General features: G+C 44.9%; 3 protein-coding genes and 1 long non-coding RNA gene across 7 annotated transcripts; 1 reads left to right on the top strand and 3 right to left on the bottom strand.

The window, feature by feature from the left end:
• Positions 1-72: 72 nt before the first annotated feature.
• Positions 73-12,361, top strand: LOC100837627 (ATP-dependent RNA helicase DEAH11, chloroplastic). 2 transcript variants are annotated; one of them, XM_014896818.2, is made up of 9 exons: positions 73-1,047; positions 1,799-4,760; positions 6,971-8,370; positions 8,546-8,645; positions 8,722-8,773; positions 9,906-10,630; positions 10,703-10,774; positions 11,669-11,750; positions 11,831-12,361. In XM_014896818.2, the coding sequence occupies exons 1-3, from the start codon at positions 241-243 to the stop codon at positions 8,251-8,253; spliced, it is 5,052 nt and encodes a 1,683-aa protein (XP_014752304.1). In that variant the 5' UTR covers positions 73-240; the 3' UTR covers positions 8,254-8,370; positions 8,546-8,645; positions 8,722-8,773; positions 9,906-10,630; positions 10,703-10,774; positions 11,669-11,750; positions 11,831-12,361. The 2 variants fall into 2 exon arrangements, with proteins under 2 accessions (XP_014752304.1, XP_014752303.1); XM_014896817.2 differs by having other exon boundaries at positions 6,971-8,395.
• LOC112271766 lies at positions 4,761-6,953 on the bottom strand. The gene is made up of 2 exons (XR_002965131.1): positions 5,292-6,953; positions 4,761-5,196 (listed from the first exon to the last, which is right to left on the bottom strand). It is a non-coding gene; the product is annotated as an uncharacterized LOC112271766 (long non-coding RNA).
• A 133-nt stretch (positions 12,362-12,494) lies between the features above and the next one.
• LOC100822513 (GEM-like protein 1) lies at positions 12,495-14,411 on the bottom strand. Its single transcript, XM_003562630.4, has 4 exons — positions 14,042-14,411; positions 13,818-13,919; positions 13,296-13,570; positions 12,495-12,924 (listed from the first exon to the last, which is right to left on the bottom strand). The coding sequence occupies exons 1-4, from the start codon at positions 14,217-14,219 to the stop codon at positions 12,748-12,750; spliced, it is 732 nt and encodes a 243-aa protein (XP_003562678.1). The 5' UTR covers positions 14,220-14,411; the 3' UTR covers positions 12,495-12,747.
• A 779-nt stretch (positions 14,412-15,190) lies between these two features.
• LOC100837326 (pentatricopeptide repeat-containing protein At4g28010) lies at positions 15,191-18,714 on the bottom strand. 3 transcript variants are annotated; one of them, XR_001405196.2, is made up of 3 exons: positions 16,742-18,714; positions 16,353-16,480; positions 15,191-16,240 (listed from the first exon to the last, which is right to left on the bottom strand). XR_001405196.2 is itself a non-coding variant. In XM_010237171.3 (2 exons), the coding sequence occupies exon 1, from the start codon at positions 18,641-18,643 to the stop codon at positions 16,760-16,762; it is 1,884 nt and encodes a 627-aa protein (XP_010235473.1). In that variant the 5' UTR covers positions 18,644-18,714; the 3' UTR covers positions 15,191-16,492; positions 16,742-16,759. The 3 variants fall into 3 exon arrangements, 2 of the variants coding, with proteins under 2 accessions (XP_010235473.1, XP_010235469.1); XM_010237171.3 differs by having other exon boundaries at positions 15,191-16,492; XM_010237167.3 differs by having other exon boundaries at positions 15,191-16,485.
• Positions 18,715-19,134: the final 420 nt, after the last annotated feature.

Raw genomic sequence — 19,134 nt, 5'->3', positions numbered from 1 at the left:
GCAGTTAAATGCTGCGAGTACACGGACCAGAAAACGCCTGCAGTTCTCCCGGAGACCCGGACGGACCCGAGACGTCACCCTCCTTTCCCTTTCCTTCTCCCCTCCTCGCGCCGCGCACCTAAAATCTTGGAAACCCTCCAACTTTCGGATCCTCGATCGATTCCAACCACGGGCTCCGTCTCGCCTCTCCCAAAACCTCCGGAAAACCTCGGAACGCGCGCGCCCGCCTCTGCCGCCGCCATGAGTCGATCCTACGGCTGCCGCCCCTTCCGCCCGCCGGACTGGGACGCGCCGCCTCACGGCCGCTACCACCAGCGCCAGCCGCCCCCGCGGCAGTTCCTCGTCATCCTCCTCCGCGCGGGCGCCAACCTCTCCGCCCCGCCCGCCACGGAGGTCGACGCCCTCGTCACCGGCCTCGGGTCGCCCGCCCCCGACAGCCTCTCCGTCTCCTCCTCCGGCCGCCAGGCCGCCCGGCTCCTGTTCCGCTCCCTCCCGGCGGCCGCGGCCGCCGTGCGCGAGCTCTGGTCGCTCCGCCTCGAGGGGTTCCACCTCCTCACCCCGCACCTCCCCGACCGCGCCCTCGCTGCCCACGCGTTCCCCGTCATCGCCTCTCTCTTCGCCGCCCACGTCTCCCGCCTCCTCGACACCGACCTCGTCTCACGTTGCGCCGCCCGCTCCTCGGAGCTCGCCACCGCCATCCAGTCTGTGAAACAGCGTCTGCGTGCACACAATAGGCTTCGTGACTTTGATCGGCTCGATCTCGAGAAGAAAACACTGGAGGCCGAGAAGGAATTGGTAGGCGCCAAAATCGCCGAGTACAAGGCGGCGATGAGTTCGATAAGGCATGCCATGCTACGTGTGACAGATGATGATGAGGAGGAGGAGAGCGTGGATGAAGGGGTGGACGTGTTCGGGATTGGGGAAGACAAGGATGTGGACTTTGCGAGGTTGCACATGATGATGCTGCGCGAGTGCAGGAGGCTCAATGAGGGGTTACCAATCTATGCGTACCGCAGAAAGATTCTCAATCACATTTTCAGTAACCAGGTGAGGATGCGAGTTCTCTGCGGTTTTATTTGCGTTCGCATTCCAAATTTGCAATGCAGTGTAAGCCATTTTATCCTTTAGAACTTCTATGCTTTCAGCCATTTTGGAATCGGTAATGTGAGGCTGCCCATACCAACCTTAGATCCAGCGCCAGTTCATGCTTTGAGATTTGCATATTTTCAATATCTTCATTGTAGCACATTCTCATTTCACACCTTAATAAAGTCAATTCCGCAATGCTGCCACCTGCCACGTCTAAAACAAGGTTAACATGGTCTTGATTTGACTACCACTTAATCATTAATTCATTTTCGTGCGTATGAATTGGTTAGTTCAAGCCGTGTAGAGACATAAAATATGCAAATCTCAATGAATGACCTGACAATAGATAGTAGGGTGTTGTACCCACCAGGGTAAAAAATCCACATTGATGGAGAAATAACAGTTTATGGAGTTTTGTTGTGTCCATGGTATCTGATTCCAATGCGCCATTAAGTTTTAACTTTGTCTGTGTACATACTACAATTTTATGTAATTAATCTGAATCCACCTTTAGTTTTAATATTAGGTGCACTTTTGCTGATGAGGCACCAAACAATTGATTATGTAGTTCGGTCTATTTGGTAGTCAGCATTGGATTGGGCCCACAATTTTCTCTCTATTTAGTTTCACTTGTTTATTTAAATTTGTGAATCATAACATACTGATGCAAAAACCGTGGCCTTAATTATATGAGCTTTGTTCTCCGCAGGTTATGGTCTTAATTGGGGAAACTGGTTCTGGAAAAAGCACACAATTAGTTCAGTTTCTTGCTGACTCAGGTCTTGTGGCTAATGGCTCCATTGTCTGTACTCAACCTCGAAAAATTGCTGCTATATCGTTGGCACACAGAGTAGATGAAGAAAGCAATGGTTGCTACGAGGACAATTTTGTGTTGTCATATTCAACCTTTTTAAATTCTCAAGACTTCAGTTCAAAGATCATATTTTGCACAGATAGTTGTCTTTTACATCACTGCATGAACGATGCGGGGTTTGATGGCATTTCATATATCATTGTTGATGAAGCTCATGAAAGAAGCTTGAACACTGATCTTCTCTTAGCTCTGATCAAGAAGAAGCTCCTTGATAGGTTGGATTTGCGTCTCATTATAATGTCTGCAACTGCTGATGCTGATAGACTTGCTGACTACTTCTATGGCTGTCAAACATTCCATGTTAAAGGGCGAAATTTTCCTGTTGAAATTAAATATGTCCCAGATGTATCAGTGGAGGCTTCCTTCAATTCTGTGCCAAACTCTTTGGGTGGTGCTCGTGCAGCTGTTTCTTATGTCAATGATGTTGTAAGACTGGTAAGCATGATTCACAAGAATGAAGAAGAGGGTGCTGTCCTTGCTTTCTTGACATCTCAGCTGGAAGTTGAATGGGCTTGTGAAAACTTCAGTGACACAAGTGCCATGGTACTTCCTATGCATGGAAAGCTTTCCCATGTAGAACAGAGCCGTGTTTTCAAAAGCTATCCTGGAAAGAGAAAAATTATCTTCTGCACGAATATGGCTGAAACGTCACTGACCATAAAAGAAGTGAAGTATGTTGTTGATTCTGGACTGGCCAAGGAGAGCAGGTTTGTGCCCAGTAGTGGTCTTAATGTATTGAAAGTCAATTGGATTTCCCAAAGTTCCGCTAATCAACGTGCTGGCCGGGCAGGTCGAACTGGAGCTGGGAAGTGTTACAGGCTTTACTCTGAATCCGACTTCAATATGATGGAAGTGCATCAGGAACCTGAGATCAGGAAAGTTCATCTCGGCACTGCCGTTCTTAGAATACTTGCTTTGGGTGTTAAAGATGCACAGAATTTTGAGTATGTTGATGCCCCAAATCCAGAAGCAATAAATATGGCTGTGAAGAACCTTGAACAATTGGGTGCTGTCAAATGTAGACTTAATTGCTTTGAGTTGACTGATACTGGACGCCACCTTGTCAAATTGGGAATTGAGCCAAGGCTTGGGAAAATTATGCTTGATTGCTTCCGTTCTGATTTGAAGAAAGAAGGTGTAGTTCTAGCTGCTGTTATGGCAAATTCTAGCAGCATATTTTGCAGAGTGGGCACTGATGAGGAGAAACATAAAGCTGACCTTCAGAAGGTCCGATTGTGTCACCAAGATGGAGATTTGTTCACTTTACTGGCTGTTTATAAGAAATGGGAGGATGGGCATGAAAACAGGAATACGTGGTGCTGGGAGAACAGCATCAACGCCAAGACCATGAGGAGGTGCCAGGAAACTATATCAGAACTTGAAAACTGTCTAAAGCATGAACTGAACATTATTGTCCCAAGCTATTGGTGTTGGAATCCCGAGGCTCCCACAGAACATGATAAGAAGCTAAAGAAAATTATCCTATCATCTCTTACAGGCAATCTTGCTATGTTCTTAGGACATGAAAGGTCTGGTTACCAGGTGATTTCGACAGATCAGGTTGTGAACCTTCATCCCTCATGCTCGTTGCTCAATTATGGCATCAAGCCAGAGTGGGTGGTGTTTACAGAAATCTTGTCAGTCCCAAATCAATATTTGGTATGTGTAACTGCTGTTGACCATGAGGCCCTGTATACAATTCACCCCATGCCTTTCATTCAGCAACTGGAGAAACATAAATTGCAGATAAAAATAATTAGTGGGCTTGGTCATCACGTGCTGGCAAGATTTTGTGGAAAATCTGGTCAAAACCAGCAGAAGATTATTTCACATCTCAAGGAAGAATGCAGGGATGAGCGAATAACTGTTGAAATTGACTTCGAAAACAACGAAGTTGTGTTATTTGCTACAGAACAGGACATGGAAAAGGTCTTCTCCATTGTTAATGGTGCTTTGGAATGTGAAGCTAAGATGTTGAAGAATGAGTGCCTCGAAAGAAATTTATTTCCTGGGAGGCCTGGGAGTTCTCCTCTTGCACTATTTGGCTCGGGTGCTGAAATCAAACATTTGGAACTTGAGAAGAGGTTTCTATCGGTAGAGGTTCTCCATCAAAATGCTCGTGATATCAATGACAAGGAGCTCATTTTGTTGGTGGATAGTCTGATCTCTGGTATCGCTAATTTTCATAAATCTGCTGGAAATTTTCGGATAGCCTCAGATGAAAACAAATGGGGGAAATTTACTTTCCTGAAACCTGAAGATGCTGAGTATGCTGTCTCGAAACTGAACGGAATAGAATTTCATGGTTCCTCATTAAAAGTGGTTCCAATATGTTCTTCTGATAATCGAGGATTACCATTTCCTGCGGTTAGAGCCAGATTATCTTGGCCACGTAACCCAAGCAGGGCACGTGCACATGGTATCCGTTTGCTCGGGCTCAGGGAAACACCCATAGCTAGCCCCTCGATTTCTGCTTGTGAAGAAGCACTGATTAGAGAAATTTCTCCATTCATGCCAAACAAGAGTTTTCCTGGACAAAATTTCCGTGTTGAGGTGTTCCCTCCAGAGGAAAACAATCCAATGACAAGAGCAACTGTAACTTTTGATGGAAGTCTTTATCGTGAGGCTGCAAGAGCACTGGACCATCTTAATGGAAGCATTCTTCCTTGTTGTCAACCTTGGCAGATAATACAGTGCAATCATGTGTTTCATAGTACTCTGTCCTGTCCGGTACGTGTTTACAATGTTATCAGCCAGGAAGTTGCTTCGCTGCTTGAGAGCTTCCGAAGCCAAAAAGGTGTGCCTATTTCTCATTCCTGGCTGCTTCGATTTTTCATTGTTTTATTAGTTGAAATCATATATTCATATTCCTTATTTGATTGCTTTTTGTTCCTTTTTATGTTTTTACTGCCTCCTCTTGGCATAACCTCATGAATAATTTGCAAGCTGGCCCACAAGAAAAAAAAAGTGATTTTCCAGAAGCAAAATGGGAAAGCATATGTCATGTATGTTATGTAGTAACTACATGTACCCAGAGCCATCAGCAAGATAAGCCCCATAGCTTCCATGGAAGCTGCAACCAGAATATGATGTTGCATGGGAATGGACTGATGATCTTAATGTTCGTCCAGAAGCTTCTCACATGCTTCACGTGCAATCTTAACAATCTTCATAGTATTTTTTTGCTCTGTTCTTTTGAAAATCCCTTAAGAGTCAAACCCTTGAATGGTGGCCTGCAACATCAAATGTATTAACATTAACAAATGTCACAGAAACATAAAAAGGAAAGAGCGGAAGCATATCTTGAAACCTGATATAATGCTCGCACCTGCTTCTATGTAGTCTAGATGGACCTGTTCCATGAAATCCATACAATGATAGATCAACATGCCATGACAATCTGTAAATGACTTACATGAGAAAGAACAACTGCTCAATGAGCCGCAACAATGGATTCAGGCCTGTTTCCGATTTTGATCTGCAGGGTGCACCTAGCATTGGATTTTTATATAAATACTCCCTCTGTCCCATATTAAGTGACGTGATATTACATGTATCGAGACGCTTTTTGGGTATAGATACATCCATATTTGGGTAAATTTGAGTCACTTAGTATGGGAGGTAGGGAGTAATATTTTTCTAAAATCATCTTGTGAACTATAGGCCAAAGACCATAATTTACTGAAGCAGCACTCTGTCGTTCACTGAGAGAATAACAAAGGACTTATCGTCCAGCGGTAGAATGGTACGTTCTTGTCGTCCAATAGGACAGTAAAGTCCCCGTCGTCCACTAAATTAGTGATATACAGCCCAAATTTAATGATGAATGGCGGTTGGCTTGCAATCTTGGTCAGCTAAAGATGGATCCTGGCAGGAGGATAGAAACAAGGGAGAGTAGAGACAAGAGTTCTGTGAGTGATTTTATTACTGCTGTACAACATGGAGAGGTTCAACGTAGGTTTGATATACAATGAGTGCACAAACCTTGAAGCACAAGAAGTTGTCCATGCAGCTAAGCTGACCATGGATTGGATGCAGTGTCCATGCAGCTAAGAGGCGTCAATTCAGCATGCACATTTGCAGCTACATGCAGGAGCAGGAGACATCCACATCTCGTCCCTATTGCATACTAGGTCCTCTGTCATCAAACTGTTGAATAATTAGGCCCTATTGTCCAGCCAACACAGCTCCACAGGCCAGTTCTTGCATAGAATGACACCACTCAAGTCGTCTGTTGGTTGGCGTGCAAGTCCTTAATTGTTCTTTGGGTGCGACTGAGCACTATTTCTGCAATTTACTGTCTCAGGTCTATAGATCTAAAAAATAATTAAAAAATAATACTCAGTGTATCTAGACATGACTTAGTGTATAGATGCATTCAAATTTAGTCAAAGTTGAGACATCCTTTGCTGGACGGAGGGAGTACTAGTATAATACATATAAAGGATTACCAAACTGTGAGCTAGTTGAATCTTGACGAACACCTTGTGCCAGGAAATACCACTTCAGAATACATGTAACACAAGTACAATAACATTGATGTGCTAAGATCTTTTTATTTAGATGGCAAACTTTTTTTTGGTGTTAAGGTATCACAGTTCAAATGTCAGATGAAAGGATGACTGACCATGATCATTAACGATATGCATATGAACCGCCGTCATAGGCATATTTATTACGGGTATAATAACAGAGCACAAATTCTGTTCCTAATCATGGTAGTAGGGAAAGTCAACCTGTTCAGACGTTAGGCCCATGTACTTGGTAATTTTTTCACATAAGAAGGATATTATCCTTGCGCACCAGCAGTTTCTTGCTCATCATGATTGAGCACCAGCAAATGAGATTTTTTCTGGTTGTACCGCCGGCCTGGTCCAGTTTTTTAAACTATGCTTCATGACCGTAAATCTCATTTGCATTATATTGTATGTTTAGTTGTTTGAGACTGCAGAATGTTTATATCTTCTTGTGGGTTTAATGTTTTGATCACTTTTCCACTACATGCAGGCGTGTCTTACAATTTTGAAAAGACTGAGAATGGTATCTTTCGTGTAAAGCTCACTGCAAATGCCACAAAAACAATAGCAGATTTGAGAAGGCCTCTTGAGATTTTGATGAAAGGCAAAACCATAAACCACCCTGATCTGACATTAAGTGCAGTTCAGCTGCTCTTGTCCCGTGATGGTGTAGCACATTTAAAATCAATTGAACAAGAAACTGAGACTTACATTTTATACGACAGGCAAAGTCTAACTATCAAAGTTTTTGGAGACCAAGATCAGATGGCCACAGCGGAGACAAAATTGGTTCATGCACTTTCACAACTCCTTGAAAAGAAGCCTCTGGAAATTCGTCTTCGTGGCCATAACCTCCCTCCAGACTTGATGAAGAAAACAGTGGAAAACTTTGGAGTTAACTTGGAAGGATTTAATAAAGAGATGCCTGCGGTCAAGGTTGATTTACATAAACACCGTCATTTACTTAAAGTTTGGGGCAGTAAAGAGGATAAGCAAAGGGTGGAAGGGATGATCTCTGAGTTGATAATGTCTGTTAAACACAATGCCCTGGTTCAACTTCCATCAGAGAATGTTGCAGGCAATAAAGAAGATCAGAAAAGGGTGGATGACAGTGAGCTGTCAAAGGATGCATGCCCTATTTGCTTGTGTGAGGCGGAAGATCCTTTTAAGCTTGAATCATGTGGGCATATGTTTTGTCGGGCTTGTTTGGTGGATCAGTGTGATTCAGCCACGAAATCGCATGATGGGTTCCCTATTTGTTGTCTCAAAACTGGGTGCAAGAAGCCCTTTCTCATTGTTGATCTGAAGCACCTTGTGTCAAATGAGAAGCTGGAGGACCTATTCAGAGCTTCCTTGAGGGCATTTGTTGCATCTAGATCAGGTATGTACCGCTTCTGCTCGACACCTGATTGCCAATCCATCTACCAAGTGGCAGCTCTAAATGCGGAAACCAAACCTTTTGTCTGTGGAGCTTGCTTCGTGGAGATCTGCACCAAGTGCCATCTCGAGTATCATCCTTTCATGTCCTGCAAGGATTACAAACAATACAAGGAAGACCCAGATGCAACACTGCTTGAATGGCGCAAGGGGAAGGGGAATGTGAAGAACTGCCCTTCCTGTGGATACACAATTGAGAAAGCTGATGGCTGCAACCATGTTGAGTGCAGGTGCGGCAGCCATATTTGCTGGACATGCTTGGAGAACTTCAGAAGCAGTGAGGAATGTTATGGCCATCTCAGGTCTGTGCACCAATCCTTTGTGGACATTGTGTAGAACCTAGATGTAGTTTTGTACATGTTGGAACAAAACCTCCTCCAATCTCTTCCCGACACCTTTGATTGGAACTGCACATAGCATGGATTGCAAAGCTGCATGCAGCTGGCACAGATGGTGAGACTTCTATCCTTGTCTGCAGGTACACACCTGTCTCTGATCCAGATTCTGCAAGGCAGTTTGAACTGTTAATTAAGTTATCCACAAAATTTGATGTCTATTTTCCATAACCTGGTAGCTACTTGTGAATACTTATTTTTCTATTGTGATTTGTATGTTTGTTTCGAAATAGATCATGGCCAGTGGGAAAATGTTCTATGCACAGGTTCATCATGATGAAAAAATGACTCAGTATTTTGCAAATTTGAAGCCAGGGTTGCAGAAACCAAAGGGTAAAGTGAAATTAGAATATGATTACATTTCTTATCTATTGCTGCTCTGTGACTGAAGTCTTCCCTTTTCTTCTAGGCCCATTGAGAAGCTCAGATGTTGTCCAAATATAAAAAGACAAGTTCGCTTGGTAAGATAGAACCTTAAGTTGATCAAAGAATCTACTTTGTGATTTCTTTCAGCAAGGGCAACTGTAAAAATTAATAATCATGTTATATATTTACTCGTATCCGTCCCATGTATATTTTACTGAGTATGTCTAGCTGCTTTGAATGTGGGCGAGGGTAGAGGTTCCCAAGTTTTCAAGTGTTTGGTATTTATCGAAGTGTCCTTTTTTTTGGCACTATAAACTATAAAGTATCTGATCATAATTTATCCAGGGTAATCTTTCTCATGTGTAGAACGCTTGTGCGCTCCATGATGTTCCCAAAATCAAGCAGTCTGTTTACATTATCATCACATGAATCTCCCATCTGCAACTAAAAATATTAGTTCATCTTTCTTGATTTCTAATTCACAGTTGACACATCAGTTCTTGTGTCATTGCTTTGAAGTGATGGTGGTTGTTATTTATAACTCAGATACATGTGTGTGTGCCCCCTCCCCAAAATATAAGTCAAACAAGTTTTGTCCCAGGAAAAAAGTTTTCAATATCTACAATACCAAATCAATATCACTAACAACCATTTGGTACTTGCGGACGAGAATGGGATCCGTAAACACAAAAATATCACTGAGATCCAAAGTTACTTTTGTGGAGAGAGTAGAGTATGGGATCTGTAAACATAAAAAGAAAGTAGAGTATGGGATCTGTAAACACAAAAAGAACACAAAAATACCTTTGGATCTCATGTGTGGATGTTGATGTGGGGGATCTCAATTCCAACATTACACAATATCACAAACGTAAAAATTCCAATATTTCCATACACAACAATATCACTGTCAATATTTCAATTCCAACATGATTGGAATTTTTACGTTTTGCAGTTTCCTTCTCTAGTATCGACTTGATTGGCCAATTGTTGATTTTGCCACTTGATTGGCCACTCAAAAGGAGATAGACTGACTAAATTTCTGAAAATTACACATGTATGAATTTGACATTCGGTGTGGTGGTGATAGAAGAATTTCATTTATCTGTTGTATCACTCTGTTTTTAGGTTCTACATGTACATTATATCTGCTTAAATTATGTAAAGTTCTGCAATTCCATTTCCATATTTGCTCATCACGCTGTGGCTCTCTTGCTCGTGTTTCAGGAACTTGCTGCCTTGCTTCCTGGAATCATGTCCATCATCGCTTTGATTGGACCAGAGGGTTCGACCGAGGTGATCTGCTCTCGGTTTGTTACTGTTCTCACTCAAGCGGGTTGCCTGCCTAAGCTTATGCTTCTCCTGCCGGCTCTGTTCTTCAGCTGTGTCATTACATGTCTGTTGCGCTAAACCTTTATTTGTCAACAGAACCTTCCAACCAAACTATTTCACGAACAGTGAGCAGTCTGTCTTGTCCAGGATGTATGGAGGCCTGTAAAATACTCTCCTCTGAGATGACCTCCATACAGGCATGTGGACATGTCAGCACAGTTCCCACTCACCTGACATGAAAATAAGAAATCACAACCTTGGCAGGTTAAAGTTATCGAATCTGCGGAGCTGTGCGGTATCCCTTCAGTTCTTCCCTGACAAATCTGATCAGTGACACTGATACAGTTTAAGAAGTATAGAGTTTCCATCAGATATTCCTGCTGTTGTTTAGAAGAAAAGGTCACACTTATCGAGAGAGAAGGTCCTTCCAGGTCAATAATGATGATGATTACTTTGGGTGTCAGTTGATGATCCCCTGTCCAGCCTGCCACAGTTGGTTCGTCTTTGTTCGCTATGGCTATCGTGTGCATTTAACACCTGCAGAAAGTAGCAGCCCAATCACCGCAAACGCAGTTCCTGGAGATATCGAGCAGCAGAACAAGTTGTTTACACCTGACGAGGTTTGCATGCTACTTGCCCTTCACACTGTCTCAGATTGACGTCTGATCATGCTGATTCAATCCACCTTCCAGGACACGAAACTTACACCTAAACCAGCTGAGAACACACCTCCAGGCTTCAGGCAACCTAAACAAAGAACTGGTGTAAGTACCTCCGCCCCTGCTCACTGATCTGGCTTGAAAAGGAAAAAATATATATACCTAAATATAACTACATAATTATAATCAACTGAAAGTAACCACTAAAATAGTGAACTTTTGCATCAATGGCCATTGCTGAACATAGTTGTGAACTATGATCAGAATCTTATCTCTACATGACATCTGCTGCTCCAAATACAACAAACTAGTGAATTTACAGTGTCCCTTGGGGAGCTCTAGGACTAGGAGTATAATGTGCAAAAGGAAAGAAAAAATGCAAAGCAGAAAATATGGATGCACATGTGTGCTCACTAATTTGCAGAAGTAACATCTGTAACAAGTATTGTAAAAAGAACATCTGTAACAAGTTCGCATGTAGAACCCTATTCCCAGATGCCTTTCCATGCTGACAAGTGACCATTTAGGTAAATTTCATATATATTTTAGTCACAGGTGGAAATTGAACCTGGCCCATTTTTCAATTTTATGTTTCAGAAAGTCAGGAGTAAAATCTGCTACAAGTTTCTTCTAGAATACAGGAAAATTTCAGTTATAATCTGCTCCAATCTCAAGCATGTTTGACATAGGCACATAGCCAATATTTAAGCACACATGTTATGGAAATACAATGTTCTATCTTTTGCTTAGCCTTGAAACACTTGTTTATTTATGTTTTCTCTTTACCATTTTTCATAACTGGTAGGATAATTCATTGTGATTCGTCACTCTGCTCAGGAAAAAACACACTTGCCCTTGCATATAATTCATTAATTCTGCTAAAAGAGGTTCTTTGCTGCACCATCCCTGGTGGGTTGGTTGCTGTATATGCTTTACACACAAGCATCCTCACTGTTCTTCCAAGACCAGCTAATCTGCTCTTCTGTTTTGCTCCTACAGGGTGGTTTCCTTACTGTGCCTGAGCCCAAATCCCATGATCCTGACCTTGTAGGGCTCTACTGGCAAGGCCAAGAGCTAGAAAGTGAGCTTTCTTACTCAGTCAGTTGACTCCCTGCACAACTCCGTTCTTTATATATATGTTAACATTGCATCTCCTTGCAGGTTACTTCGCCTAGGATAGTATGTTTCTTTGGCCGTTCTGCTGCCGGTCTATATCCCTGCTGACGAAGCCTGGCTGCTGTAGATCAAAGTGTGAACTTCTGTCCTGCCTATATGAGCTTCGAAACAACCACGCTGCTCCTACCCACAAAGCCTTATTCTTGAGGAGCTTCACAGCGTGTGCTGCCGATGGCTCACTTTTTGTCAGTGCTTCGCGTGCCCATCGTTGTCAAGCGTAGCACCTAGGTAACACGATGTATTGTGCCTGCATACCCTACTGACATTCTGTTAATGTTTAGTATTTTGCCGTCAGGAGATTATGGTCTTTGCTCCTGCAGAGACAAATATGTTTTCCTTTGGCGATGTCTTATAGCCGTTGATTCACCCATGAGGCATATGCTCTTTCTATTATTCAGGGAACTATATGGCTTATTTTGCTCTAACGCTGCCCGATGCAAGCGGATCTTGTTTGTGTCCCACTTCTAGGCCAAACTTTAAATCCTAATTTAAATTTTGAGCAATTTTTTTGAACTAGCAAGTCCACAGGGCCAGAAACAGGCTCACACTTGCATCCCTTTATTGAATGTGGCGTTGCAATGGGATATTTTGATGGCTAAAGGGGTTCAACGTACAATGGGCAAACGGTGCTCAATTCGGAGTTCCCAGCTTATACCAATTGCCAACGGAAGCAGCATCTTCCACTCACAATGCCGAATGAATTTGCAGCTTTTAGAATATGTACAGCAAACAACACAGCTAAAGCATCGTCTGATATTTACAACACACTTGGCCCAAAATGTATCCATGCTATTGACACACAAAATCGCTGCTTATTTGACCAACATATGTAAGAATGATAACACAATGACATGACTGAATCCCGGTGATCGCAACAGGTACTTGCGACAATGAAGAGATGTCTAGCCGCTGCCACGAACAGCGTCCTGGAGACACTTGACAGCACTGTCGTAGTTCACGAAACCCATGAACCAGAACTCATGGTTATCAACTGAAACGACCTGGATGTACCTCTCTGCAGGGTTCTGTTGACTTGCGGTGGGAGTGACCGATCTCAGGTGAGGTACGGGTATAACTACCTGCGAACACATGCAGATATGATCAGTTGTAGCATGATACGAAGAACATAATTTCTTTGGGTGTGCACAATCCGAAGGAGCTATCTAACAACAAAAACAAAGTCATGGTCCATCAAAGACACATCAAGTTTGCAATGATGTGTTTTCTTTTTTCAAGATCTGTCTGGAGTGATAAAGATAGGAAGAATGTTCATTTCTAGTCTGTAAAAAAAAAGGTGCTACTATTGCGCATGCCGAAAAAAAATACTCCCTCTATTCCATAATTCTTGTCGAAATATTACATGTATCTAAACATTTTATAGAAATAGATACATCCATTTTTTGTCAAATTTGAGACAAGAATTATGGAACGGAAAGAGTAACCACTGTACCTTGTAAATGGCAGAAGCGGTCTTATTATCCTCAGTAACATACGCCACAGTGCTGTCGCTACAAAATGCAAGCTTCGCGGTCGAGACATACAAGACGCCCATAATCGGACCATGAGAAGTTGAGAGGTAGCACGCGTACGCCTTCTTGAGCTTCTCATCAGGCAAGCACTCAAACGTCTGCTGAAAAATCTTGTCGTATCCACCTTCAGATATGACCTTGGATATCTGAGCAATCCTCCCCATTGCAGCATCAGTAATGCTAGGCCCGGTTTTCACTGCGGAAAAATCCACAAGCATGCAGGGCGCACAGCCACGCCATTAGGTTTTGTTTTCCCAATTTTATACAGCATTGTCAACCAGTTAGAACTTAAAAGCATGAGAATTGGTGTAACGTGTACTGAACTGAAGAAAATGCCGAGATCAATTTGATGATATATATATATGGATCAGCATCGGTATGCTATGAATGGATCGGCGTGCTATATACGTACGATCCCGTGGCGAGGAATCGGGAAAACTCACAGTGCTGCCAGACGTCGCCAGCGATGCCCTCCGTCTTGCGCGCGGCCTCGCCGAACATCTTCCCGACCTGGCCGAACATCTCCCTCAGGTTCTCCCTGGTACCTGCCGCAACCCAAATCCCCAAAACCCGCAACCATCAGCGGAGCGCCAAACAGCAGTCCAGAACAAAAACTCGAGCAGCAGAGAGAAGGGCGTCAGAACTCAGAGCTAGTAGGTGGACTGACTCTTGGCGGGCGGTTGGGAGGAGGACGCGGACGAGAGCACGTAGGGGTTGGCGGAGGCGGGCAGCACGACCGGCGGCGGCGGCGGCGCGAGGTCCTCCGGCGACATGCGCGGGTACGCCGAGCCCTCCTTCTCCGCCGACGGAGCGGCGGACGGGGCGGTGGCGGGCTTGGAGTCCATGGGCGATCGGATCGGTCGTCGGCAGGCAGGAGGAAGCACGGGAGCAGAGAGAGATTGGGGGAGAAATGGAGGGGGCAGTACTCTGGGCTGTCAGAGTTGACGGCTCCGAGAGGGACGCGTCGAAGCAATCAAACGCGTGAGGGAGGGAATTATAGCGGCCAACTGGCGTTCTCTGGCTCTTTTGCCGCGTCGACACAGCGTGAGCTCGCTTGGCTTCTCCAGTTCTCCACTGCTTTAAAATACTGCCATCCGTGGTGCCCATCGACACTCGAGTACCCAACGGCTTCGACCTGCATACACAGCTATGGCCAATGCAAATGGTAGCTGGAAGAGGGGATTAGTATGGTTGATGATACAGTAATTGGTTAATCCCTTTTTCGAGACAGGTTTTTCAACACCTCCACAGAAGCTACCTAACCAAGTGTTGCGCGAACGGACCATTTTTCGAGAAAACGCGAAGATTACGCCCGTGTCGATTCGTTGATAGAAAAAGAGTTACTTACACGCCCATAAGGAGTTATTATTTACACGTCCAGAAAGGCAAGACAACGACAAGGTAAAGCAGGTTCTGGAGATAGAAGAACACGCAGAATTTTAATTAAGGGAAACAGCAAACAATACACCATGAAGCTCCAAAAGCTAAAACGTGTCAGAGAAATAACATCGCATTTCAGTATATGTGCCTTTTTCGGGTATATATACCTGATACCAAAATAACAGCCCAACTAACACAACTGGAAACAGCAAACAGTACAACAAAGAACAAAGCACCGCCCACTTCTCGCTAGGGACTTCAGCCCTCGCAGGCCAAAGAAGGCGCCTGAAAATCGATTGCATGGGCTGTAGAGATTAATACCTTGCAGTTTTTCTTAAGAGCGAAACAAAAACTCTTAACCGTGACTGAAACATGATATTCAGACTCACAGGTGGTATACAAAAACATGATATCCAGGCCTGGAAGGTAAGGTAACTATCTTCTCAACCTGTCAAAGTCTGAATATGCGCATGGTAGGTCATGCTGTCTTAACAAAAATGTGGACCATAAAAATAGTACTGCGTAACTAAGTACAATAGAAACACCCCTATCGTTTTCGAGGTAAATCAGGTAAAACAAAACAAAAAAATGAGTTAGCAAATTGAGAGCAGGAATAAGACGGGAAAACACTTTTTTTTTTAATCCGACCAGGAAGCTACTAACAACAAAAATAAATAATCAATGATAACTAGGGCTAGAAAGAGATAAGCATTACCCACACTAGGGCTTGGACATACAGTCATACAGATGCACACTTCCTCAGCTGACAAGTCCAACTCTGACGCCAATGTCTTCAGAACGTCGGCTGCAGAGGTGAGTGGCACGTAAGCAGGCATGCTTGTTGACCCCTTGGTTGTCACTGATAGAAACACTCTTGGCCTGGAGGTAGTGGCATGCCAAGGAAACACAACCGACGAGTTATGTACCTTGATCTGACTTGGTGCTGTCAACCACTCCACCGCACAACTCAGTCTGGTGGGAACTTTGGGTTGCAAGTAGCAACCCGTACCACCCAGTAGGATATCGTGTAGACAGACGGATCTGGTTAATTTGACTCCCATACCTGAAAGTTGTGCGGTTTGGACCAGACAATCTCAGTTGGTTGTGGAACCAGTGAATACCCCTACAAGGATTGGTTGATAGCCCTGTAACCGTGGTTGCCTGGATGCAGTGGTGGAGCTTGAGGGCAAATCAAGGGGGGACTAGCCTTGAGTACACATGAGTTAGTCAGTAACTTTGCATTACAACTAGCTCTGGCATCTAAAATCCTGATGCATATTCACTAGTGTTGCACATTTGCTGGTGGGGCGATGGCCCCTACTGGATCAACTAAACTCCACCAGTGACTGACTGGATGTTGTGGTCATGCTCATCTGGAAACTCTGTGTGTGGTGAACTAGTGTTCTTCCGTTATCCTGGTAATGGAAGCGATCATATGAAAAAAAATGCTCATCTGGAAACTTGGTGACAATGGCCATTCTCCCTCCTGCATTCACCAAGATACCATCTTTGATGACAATACTCTAATTGTCTTTTTACCAGAAGGTACTTAAAGTTGCAATATTCCAAAACTTCTCGAAGACACCGAATTTCCATACCACATGAAATTGAAGGCAGCACTTAACCAACAGTGTGACAAATAAGTGTGCACCAGATTTGATAATTTGAATATGTACTTCTGCTCTCACATGTGGTTTCTAACAGCTTTGCTCTTTCACGACATGGCCTGCACTGGCACCTCGAGAAAGGAAGAGGAGATTAAGTAATCACTGGAACAATCACGACGGAAATAGGTACATGGCATGCGATAAAGATGAGTAGTAGTATGAAGTTATCATAATTCAGAATATGGGCCAGCTGAAAGCAGTATAACACCTATGCTCTTGGAATGGATAAAATGTAAAAGAAACTTTAAGCAGATCTATTCATCTAGATCAACAAAACATAGATTAGAATTCAAATACAGATGCCACATAAGCACAAGCACCTGAATTGGAATCGCGGCTCAGCAGGCAACGGCAGGTTCAACTTTATTGCACAATTTATGTAGCATATTCGTTAACTCATGGGACGAGATGACGGCCCCCTTTGATACTTCTGTATCAAAACCAGGCACACTCTGCAATAACGCTTTGCCTTCATTGTTTGCAACCAGACAAGTGTAAATAGTTGAAATAATTTTTGAATCAAGAGCTATATCCTTGGCTGTCATTTCACGAATTAACTCTAGAACCTTCTCGGTGTCACCTTTAGCTCCATAACCTTTGATCAATGAATCAAATACAGCAACATCAGGTACAAAGCCACTTGCAGTCATCTGTTTAAGCACCCTCTCTGCTGCTCCTAGGTCTCCTGAGTTTGCGAACATGTTGATTAGCATAGAATATGTCACAGAATCAGGAATCAGCCCCTCATCAAGCATATGTTTAAGAAACTCTTCTGCACTTTTCCTGTCCCTTAATCTGCAAGCACCATGGATCATAGTGCTATATGCAACAACATCTAGCTTGCAGTTCTTATGCATTTCATCAAAAAAATTCCTAGCCTGCTCCATCATACCCTGTTCACACAGAGCCGCAAGCAAAGGGATATAGTGAACTAGCTCAGGCTCTATTCCGTCACGTCTCATTTTAGACAATAGGCTTTCTGCACGGTCAACTTGCCACATTTTGCAGAAACCATTTATCAATATGCTATAGGTGAATGAATCAGGCTCCAATCCAGAACTAGCCATCTCATCCATCAGCTCCATAGCCTTCTTTACCTTGTGGACTCGAAGGAGTCCGCCAATCAGCAGATTAAATGTCACCAAGTTACACGCACACCCGTTCTCAGCCATCATGTCACGAACCTGGAATGCTTGTCTCATCCTACCAGTCTTACAAAGTCCATGGATAACCGAGTTGAATGTAACCACATTAGGCTCAACCATAGTTTCACCATGAATCATCTCCTCTAGCAACCCCATCGCCTCATCCATCTCGAGCACACCAGATAGCCCCGTGATCAGCGTGTTATATGTCACAGCATCCAGCGCCACCCCCTTTTCCAACATATTGTTCCGCAAACTCATCGCCTCCTTCACTGACCCTTCCTTGCACATAGAATTGATTAACACATTGTAAGTCACTACATTTGGCTCCAGACCCCGCTCCATCATCTTGTCCATCACCTGTGTTGCCTTTTTCACCTTCCCTTCTCTACACAGGCTATCGATCAGACCAGTGTACATCACAACATCTGGCTCAATACCCCTGCCGGACATTTCCTCAAACACCTTGCTTACGCATTCCCACCGCCCAGCCTTGCAGTACCCCTGGAGCAAGCAGCTGTACACGACCACGTTAGGCTCGATGCCACTCTCGCACATCTCACGCAGCAGCTCGACGGCCTTGTCGACGTCCGCGGCGTCGCACAGGCCACGGATGAGCGTGCCGTAGGTGACCACGTCGGGGCGGACGCCGGAGGCCTGCATGTCCCGAAGCAGCCCGACGGCCTGGCCGGTGCGACGTTCGGCGCAGAGCGCGCGCATGAGGGTGGTGTAGGAGACGGCGGTGGGGCGGGTCTCGTGCGCCATGACGCGGAGGAGGAAGAGCGCGGCGTCGAGGCAGCCACCCTGGCGGCAGAGCGCCGCGAGCACGGTGTTGTAGGAGACGGCGTCGCGGACGGAAGGGAGGGACGAGAGGAGTGCTGGGGATTCCGGGAGGGGCACCAGGCGGAGCAGGCGGTTGAGGCGCGCGGAGGCCTCGGCGCGGCCACGGCGGAGGAGCACGGCGAGGAACGGCGCGGCGCGCCGAGGAGGAGAGCGAGAGGCCGAGGGGGACGCGACGGAGGCGGCGACGGCCACCAGGGCACGGAGGACGCCGGGGCCCGCGTGCTTCCTCGTCATGGCGGCTGGAAAGCCTGGATGGGACGCCGCTGGCGGCGCGACGCGGCGTGGCGGTGCAGGGCTGTGTCGTGTGAGACACAAGGGCCAAGGCCCTGACGCGGTTAAGGCCTCAGCCCAGTTCCACCTTCCACGTGCCCGAACTGCGAGGCCTTTGCTCGCTTGATGGATGGGCCTGTTGGTGATGGCCCGTCCAAGCGGGACTGGGATCCGGTGCCCTGCCCCTCTTCATCCACCGTCCATTCCAATCTGACGGACAGGACAGCAAACATTCACATGAAACAAGTGGCATTAACCATTAAGACGGGCATAAGAATCCTATGGCGCGAAAGACTATTCACAGCACCTGGATTGATTTGGCGCCAGATCTGAAGAACCACTACGTGCCATGTTCAAATCAGTCCAAACGAACTGCCGCCTCGCAACATAAAGTATCCTGAGAAACTTTGTATGCCGATCATGTCAATTTGCTAACGATCGTTTCTTGTTCTACT

Source organism: Brachypodium distachyon, chromosome 1 (genome assembly GCF_000005505.3).
Source record: "Brachypodium distachyon strain Bd21 chromosome 1, Brachypodium_distachyon_v3.0, whole genome shotgun sequence".
Classification (NCBI taxonomy): Eukaryota; Viridiplantae; Streptophyta; class Magnoliopsida; order Poales; family Poaceae; genus Brachypodium; species Brachypodium distachyon.
The sequence above is the reverse complement of the archived record's forward strand: the minus strand, read 5'-3'. Positions and strand labels throughout refer to the sequence as shown.